A 7,695-nucleotide genomic window follows, 5' to 3' on the forward strand; every position below is an offset into this window, starting at 1 on the left:
ATAAAAAAGGTCTATGACCCTCTACTTTTTAGGTGGTGAAGTTGGATGATTTTATCACTCATGAGCTTCCCTTTGAGGACATAAACAAAGCCTTTGATCTTTTGACCACCGGAAAGTCATTGAGATGTCTTCTGCACATCTAGGAAAATGTGAGAACCATGAAGATGATCTTCAAAGCTACCCACCCATTTTTATGACCATCTATCTTAACTTTTCAATTGAATGTATCCTGAATGTCAATGTAATTTTATCCAATGACAAAATCGGTAATCTTGTCAAGTAGGCTTGTACATCACTAATGGAAAAATTATGATAATTGCACTGCATTTCTTATTGAGATGATGACATAATTCCAATTCGCAAATATATATATTGATACATCATTGGACTATTATCCAAATACATTCATCAGTTTGTAGGGACGGTTCTACATGCATTGTTGTGGGGGATTTAAAATTTTTTTGAGTAATATATGATAATAATATTTATTTTTCTCCATTAGATTATTAAATTTGACCCCACAATAAATTTTTACTCAACTTTTGGTACTTAATCGTCAATTTAAAAATTTTATATTAGAAATTCGTTAAAATTTAGAATGATTAATTCTCAAATTTAAACGAAATTAGTATTCTTTTTTAAAAATTAACTCAAAAGAATATTATTTATCTTCTTTTCAAATTTGCTTTAATTTTTGCATAGCAACTGTATTAATTGAAAGAACTTTTTTAACTATAAATATAAATAAGAGTCGACTTCTAATTGTGTTAGGAAGTGAATTTTTTAATAATTATTTAGTAATATATATAAAAAGAGAGAAATTTTGATGGTAGTTAACAAAAAAATTATTTAATTTTTTAAAATATAAAACCTAAAATAATAGAAATTTAAATTATATATTATTATTTAAATTACTATTTTAGTATTGTAATTTATATATTAGATATTTTGAAGGCTAATCATATTTTACAATAATAAAATATAATCATAACAATAATCATATTATATGTACATAAAAAATAATTATTTGTATAAAATATATATTAAAATATAAAATACACATTAAAAATAAGTTAAACAATACATATATTTATACACAGATATATAATAATTAATAAATAATTTAATATTTAATTTTTTATATACATATATTATTTTTATTATAAAAATAATTATGATGTTATATAAATTTTGCCTCTACTACCAAAATTTTCTGGATAAATAAACTGATTTAACATATCCTAAGAAGTGTAATGGCAGGTTATAAAAAGAACGTTTTATTTGGCAGATAAAAAATCCTTACACAAATTACAACACTACATTCAGCAAAAGAATATAATAGCATCATTACAACTTAACTATCACAAAATCTTATATACTACAAAATTCACAGGCCCAAGATACACATAAATCATTGAGTACCGCCGAGATGTTTTTCACGACTCTGGTTAAAGCATTTGCCACTTATGGATAATTCCGCTGGAGACTTAGTTCCACCACAAAAAATTTCAGCAGCAAAATAATGACCAAAACAATTGAGTCACGCTATCACTGACTATTGTTTCATTTGTTTGTTGCGGTTTTCCTCTGTAATTGTTTGGAATTCTTTCTCACTAGATGCAATTAGCCTTTTGACAATGTCATATGTGGTAAGCCTGATGCTGCAGAAATAAAGAAAGAAGAGACAATAGTGACTAATCATATTCCAGTATTCTACTGTCAAAGTAAAATACAAACCATGACTAACCCTGTTTATCATTTCAATATAAGCTTAGTGATGGGGATCTATCAATCTTTAATGAAGAAACTGGGTTCAGACAGGATATTATACAACTATATCTATGCAAAGGGACTGAGCACCAACAACATGATAAAGATTGAAAGCATAACCAGAAATAGAAGATCACAGAAACCTGCTGTTTGGTAAGTTTTTCAAAGCATTGGGCACAAATCCTCGATACAAGCCAATAAATCCATCCCGTGCCACAATACCTGCATCAATGAAACAATAATTTTGGCAATGCTGCAAAATACTGGTGTGTTGAAGCTTATAGAATCCTCCTTATGAATTACATCAGGGTTGTATAATTATATATACAGTCACAAGCAACAATGGCAATACTTTTTCAGTGGATAAGAAAAATTCGTCATATAATTATAAATTGTGAGTACTGATTATTCTAAATTCTACAAAAACAGGAAACAATTAAATCAATGCATCATAAAGAAATCAATAAACCATTTAAGTAAATTAATTATACCAGCTGGATAACTAACAATACCATGGGTCAAATAACAAGAGCAAGATTAACTAACAATGCTTAAACAAGGAAGCCAGTTTTTCACATGTATATTGCCGTTATGTGCACATAAATGTGCTGGCATTGTAAAATTCTGATGCAGTGATTCTATAGACCGACAAAGAGCAACATTCACCTGAAATGGCATCTAATACAGTCTTATATGGTGTACCCTTCAATTGCATCTGTCTTCGTACAGTGTCAAGAGGATAACATGTAAGTGTGGCCAGAGATGCTGAAAGCACCGCAGTTAGTAGAGATGTTTCAGTTCTTTTTTGATATTTCTCTGGCAATGACTTCTTTAATCTGTTACCCATAGAAAGCCAAGATGTTTCAATTCAAATGTCAACATCCAATCTCTTGCGTAGAAGGTAAAAAGATTACTCATGAACTCACAAGTCAAAAACACAGAAGTTAACTGCAATATAAGGAGCTATTCCAATAAGAGAAGGTCCAAGACCATAGTAGAAAGATGCAAACCCTTCTTCTCTTAGCATGCTCAATGCAACCTGGAAAAGCCACAATATGGCGCATCAGCTAAGGCAGATCTTGCGAAATTTATAAAGAAGGTGGATCGTACCTCTGACATTGTTCGATAACCAGGCTCAACAGCTAATCGTAATCTCAGGACATCTAATGGGTAAGTAACCTGCATACATATTTACAAAGTTAGACATATACATCAACATTAATTGAAGAAATTATTAGAACATATATATTGATCCTTGCTATGAAACACGATAGCATCATGAAAGCAACACAGCAAACTGAACAAGAATGAATTACTTACAAAAGTTGATGTCATGCCAGCAAAAGCACCAGCTGCAAGTCTCCCCAGAACAGAGAGCTTACCATCCTTGCCACTGAAAATTTTCTGTAAATGAGAAGTTAAAAACGGAGATCTATGCAATAAATCTTTTGCATTAGAAAGTCTTGAGAGAAAATAAGTAACCAACCTTATAAGTTTCATAAGCAAAAAGCTGGACAGCACTATAAGGTATAACCCGAATAACCTGGAGCATTAAAAGTAGAAACACTAAAATAAATGAAAACACTAGTCAACACTACAAGGAGCCATAAAAACAGAAATAAATATAAACTTGTCCCTAACTAGAGAGAAACCTGGGGGAGATTGCCCTTCCAATAACCTTTGATTCCTTCTTCCTTCCCTATAACTGTTATAGCCTGTAAATCATATTCATGTAAGCTCCAAGAACTTATGATTTATCAAAGTGCTCAATGCCTCTATAACGGGGGGAAATATAAGCATGGAGATTGGGAAGACTAATTTTCTTTTCTTAAAAAAAAGTTTAGTATATAATATTCAAATATAAGTCTTAAATCATAGATAATTAGTGATATAACATAAGTAAGCATTCTTTATCAACAAATGTAAAGTTAGCTGTTGTTCTTTCTTTATTTCTCCCTCTACTTTACCCCAAGAGGAAAAGAATGGCGTAAAATTAGTCACACAATCATATGGTCATTATTAATCATTTTATAACTTACAAATAACAAACGGATAACACTATATGAGGGGTTTTCCCATAGAGAGGGGGAAAAAGAAAAGCTTTCCTTTTATTTTTTTTAATTTTTACTTTCCTTTCTCTTCCCATTCGACAACAGCATATTCGGATTCTCCAAAATCCAGATTTAAAACAAACGAATAAAGAAAAAGAATTACTAAAAAAATATAAAAAAGTTGAAAAAACAATCAAGGGATTGAATATACCTCAATCAAACTAATCGCTTTCTTTGCACTTGCTTTACCGGCTATCACTCCATGCGTCTGCCAAAAAAATAAATATAATACTTAAAAAAACCACACACAAAATGTCATTTCACGAAAAATCAAATATCCTCGATGCAAAGGAAAACGGAAACTGTCAATAGAGAAAATGCGAGAGAGAATAAGGAATTGAGAAACATCGATCAGAACCGCGAAGTTCGAACGTGCCGCACCTGCATGAGGATCTTGATACGGTCGAGAGGCGCCGTGACGGTCTTCGCGGCAGCGCCGGCGATAGCTCCGGCGAGAAACAGCGCGCCATCCTTTGGAACGAGCGCCACCACAGCGAGCGGGCGTCTAAGGAGCTGAGACGCCGTAGGCGCGAATTCTCTGTCGAATCTCGTCTTTGCCACCGACACGGACGCGAATTTACAGCTGATTCCACTGCCATTGGCGTCGCCGGCGGCAAAGGCGAGTGTGGCGTCGTTTCGGAGATGTTTGGAGCGGCTAGGTAAAACGACATCGTCGTTGTTGAAGGAGGTTAGTTTGAGGCTGGGGATTTTGCGCCACGTCACAACGGCAGTGTCGTTTGCCATAACGGAGTCTTAAAAGGTTGGAACGTTGTGGGTGTAAAATACTAAACGGTTCTGCTACGTTACCAACAACATATCTGCCAATTTCTGCCAACTCTTATTTATAATTGTATTTTATAAAAGTGTGTTCGTAGATGTGTCTAATAAAAACGTTTTTTTATAACTGTGTTTAATAGAAGTGTCTTTATAGATATATTTTCTGGAGGTGTCTCTTTATATATGTATTTAAATATATTAATTACTAGACACATTTACAAACACACTTCCATGAAACACAAATATAAATAAGAGTTGGCAGAAGTTGGCAGATAATATGTTGGTACCCTATACTTTTCCAATATTAAAATAGCATAATGCTTCTCACACACGGAGCTGGACACGTTCACATCCGTTTCACACTTCCACAAGCCCGCATCGATCTCTCAGCTTGACACGCACACACAGCGTAACATGCTGAAAACTGTGTCAGCAGTCAGCATCACAGAATTAGAATTTTCCATATAGGTATACACACACGTGCAGATATACATCTATATATATGTGTTTATGTCTAATAATTAAGCTCTTGCAAAGTGCAAAACCTACCTTCTAGTCTTTTAGATTATAATTAGGGTAACCCTAGACAATAAACAACCCAAAAAAAAATCAATGAATCAATTGGGAAGTAGAAGTCAAGCTTCTCCATCTTCAACAAACAAGAAGAAGATTGAGAGAAGGGTCATTGAGAAAAACAGAAGGAACCACATGAAGATGCTCTACTCCAAACTCAACTCTCTTCTCCCTAGGCCCAAGGTATACTCTCTTTCTCTCTCTCTCGATGTTCCATATAATTGTTCTGTAACTACTAATTTTATTTATAATAATCATTACAAAATAAATGTAAAAGGAACCGTTGCCATTGCCTGATCAAGTGAACAAGGCCATAAATTACATAAAGAGCTTAGAGGAGAAGGTGAAGATGGCTAAGGAAAAGAGAGAGAGGTCGTTGGGAATTGGAATCCGAAGAAAGAGGACGCGTGGTGATTGCAGCGGTGTTGATCGCCAGAAACCGCCACAACTTGAGGTTCATGAAATAGGTTCGTGTGTTGAAATTGAAATGACATGTGGATTAGATACTCAGTTCATATTCTATGAAATCATTCGTATTCTGAATGAAGAGAAGATTGATGTCAAGAGTGTCAATTCCTCACTTATCGAAAATTTCATGTACCATGTTGTTCGTGCAGAGGTATACTTACATGCATATATACAAATTACAAACTATAAGTGTTTCTAATAAATCCGAAATTAAATCTTAATAATTAAGGGGTAGATATTGCTGGTTAAGAATTTTAAAACAAGAAATGTTTTAAAATTTTATTTTATTTATCCCGGACCAAACATTCTTTTTTTATAACCTTTAATTAATTAATGCGCATAATATACTAAAATTCTTAAAATATAATGCCACCAATTTGTTGTCAAAGATAGGACCAAACCCGAAATCATTTATTGATGAAATGAGTATCTTTTTACTTTTGAAAAAAAAAAACCGAAATATTTGATAAAAAAATTAGCTAAAAAATGTACAGAATTTATTGTTTTCTAATATTTATAAATTCTACCAATAATAAATAAATACTAAATAAAATAAGTTCTAATTTTTGTTTTTTTTTTTTCTAGCATTACTGGAAAAAATACCTCTCATTTATTTTTGCCAAATAATTTAAACTCTCTATTAGCTTGATGTTCTTAAGGTATATATGTTACGTAGCAATACATGGTCCTTAAATAACAAACAAACAACAAATAAACAACAACAAAGCCTTGTCCCACTAAGTGGGGTCGGCTATATGAATCAAACGACGCCATTGTGCTCTGTCATGTATCATGTCTACAGAGAGACCGTTTACATGTAGATCTCGTTTGACCACCTCATGGATGGTCTTCTTAGGTCTTCCTCTGCCTTTCGCCCTTTGTCCATCTTCCATCTCATCCACCCTCCTGACTGGATGTTCTATCGGTCTTCTTCTCACATGTCCAAACCACCTGAGACGCGATTCAACCATCTTTTCCACAATGGGTGCTACTCCAACTCTCTCCCTTATATCTTCATTCCTTATTTTATCCAATCGCGTATGACCACTCATCCATCTCAACATCTTCATCTCTGCCACACTCAGCTTATGTTCGTGCTCTCCTTTAGCCGCCCAACACTCCGTACCATACAGCATAGCCGGTCTTATAGCGGTGCGATAGAATTTACCTTTAAGTTTTAAAGGCACTTTTTTGTCGCATATAAAACCAGATGCACTCCGCCATTTTGACCAACCTGCTTGGATCCTATGATTTACATCATGTTCAATCTCTCCATTATCCTGTATGATGCACCCAAGATACTTAAAAAACTTTTAACTTTTCGTAGGATGTTCTCTCCAATTTTCACCTCTATATTGGAATTTTTCCTTCTAAGACTGAACTTACATTCCATATATTCCGTCTTACTACGGCTTATGCATAGACCATACACTTCTAGAGCTTCTCTCCATAACTCCAACTAATGTACTTGATACTTGTTCTAACTCCTTATTATGTGATGAGAAAACTAATGTACTTGATACTTGTTGTAGGGATCAATCACTTTAAACATACCCCTAGCAGAGAATGGTTTGAAACAGATGCAGTTTTGCGAGTTAGCTTGGGGAACTTTCTCTTTTTCACTATTCTAGCAGTTCTAATGATTGGCGTCAAGAACCAGAAGGATCCTCGTGATGGTTTGCATCACGGAGGTTGGATGATGAAAATAATTTGTTGGTTCCTTCTGGTAATCTTTATGTTTTTCCTTCCAAATGAGCTCATCAGCTCTTATGGTAAGTGTTTCTTCTAAAATTTTTTTATCTATGTAGTTGAGCCGATTCCTTATACTTAAGTAACTTGACTACCAGGCGACACTAAATTTTTTGATTGATATCATATATGAGGGCTTATCACACACTTAAAAGTGTTGGTTTGAAGAGCCTGGGGTTATTGGAAAATGGACATTGCATCTTGAATGAAAAGTGGAAAATGTAGATAAAGATTTTCTAAGTTGTTT

General features: G+C 33.8%; 2 protein-coding genes across 2 annotated transcripts in view; one reads left to right on the forward strand and one right to left on the reverse strand.

Annotated features, from left to right (window-relative positions):
* Nucleotides 1–1,261: 1,261 nt before the first annotated feature.
* On the reverse strand, nt 1,262–4,659 carry LOC107475293 (probable envelope ADP,ATP carrier protein, chloroplastic). Its single transcript, XM_016094921.3, has 10 exons — nt 4,263–4,659; nt 4,033–4,089; nt 3,423–3,485; nt 3,257–3,313; nt 3,091–3,174; nt 2,881–2,949; nt 2,697–2,809; nt 2,437–2,606; nt 1,914–1,992; nt 1,262–1,661 (listed from the first exon to the last, which is right to left on the reverse strand). The coding sequence occupies exons 1-10, from the start codon at nt 4,623–4,625 to the stop codon at nt 1,556–1,558; spliced, it is 1,161 nt and encodes a 386-aa protein (XP_015950407.1). The 5' UTR covers nt 4,626–4,659; the 3' UTR covers nt 1,262–1,555.
* A 385-nt stretch (nt 4,660–5,044) lies between these two features.
* The window catches only part of LOC107475236 (transcription factor bHLH162-like), a 4,541-nt gene continuing 1,890 nt past the window's right edge, over nt 5,045–7,695 (forward strand). The window contains exons 1-2 of the mRNA XM_016094868.3: nt 5,045–5,414; nt 5,509–5,850. Of these exons, the coding sequence (XP_015950354.1) occupies nt 5,271–5,414; nt 5,509–5,850 (486 nt within the window). The 5' untranslated portion in view covers nt 5,045–5,270. The remainder of the gene's footprint in view (nt 5,415–5,508; nt 5,851–7,695) is intronic.

The sequence above is a fragment of the Arachis duranensis genome, chromosome 2, assembly GCF_000817695.3.
Source record: "Arachis duranensis cultivar V14167 chromosome 2, aradu.V14167.gnm2.J7QH, whole genome shotgun sequence".
Taxonomy (NCBI): domain Eukaryota; kingdom Viridiplantae; phylum Streptophyta; class Magnoliopsida; order Fabales; family Fabaceae; genus Arachis; species Arachis duranensis.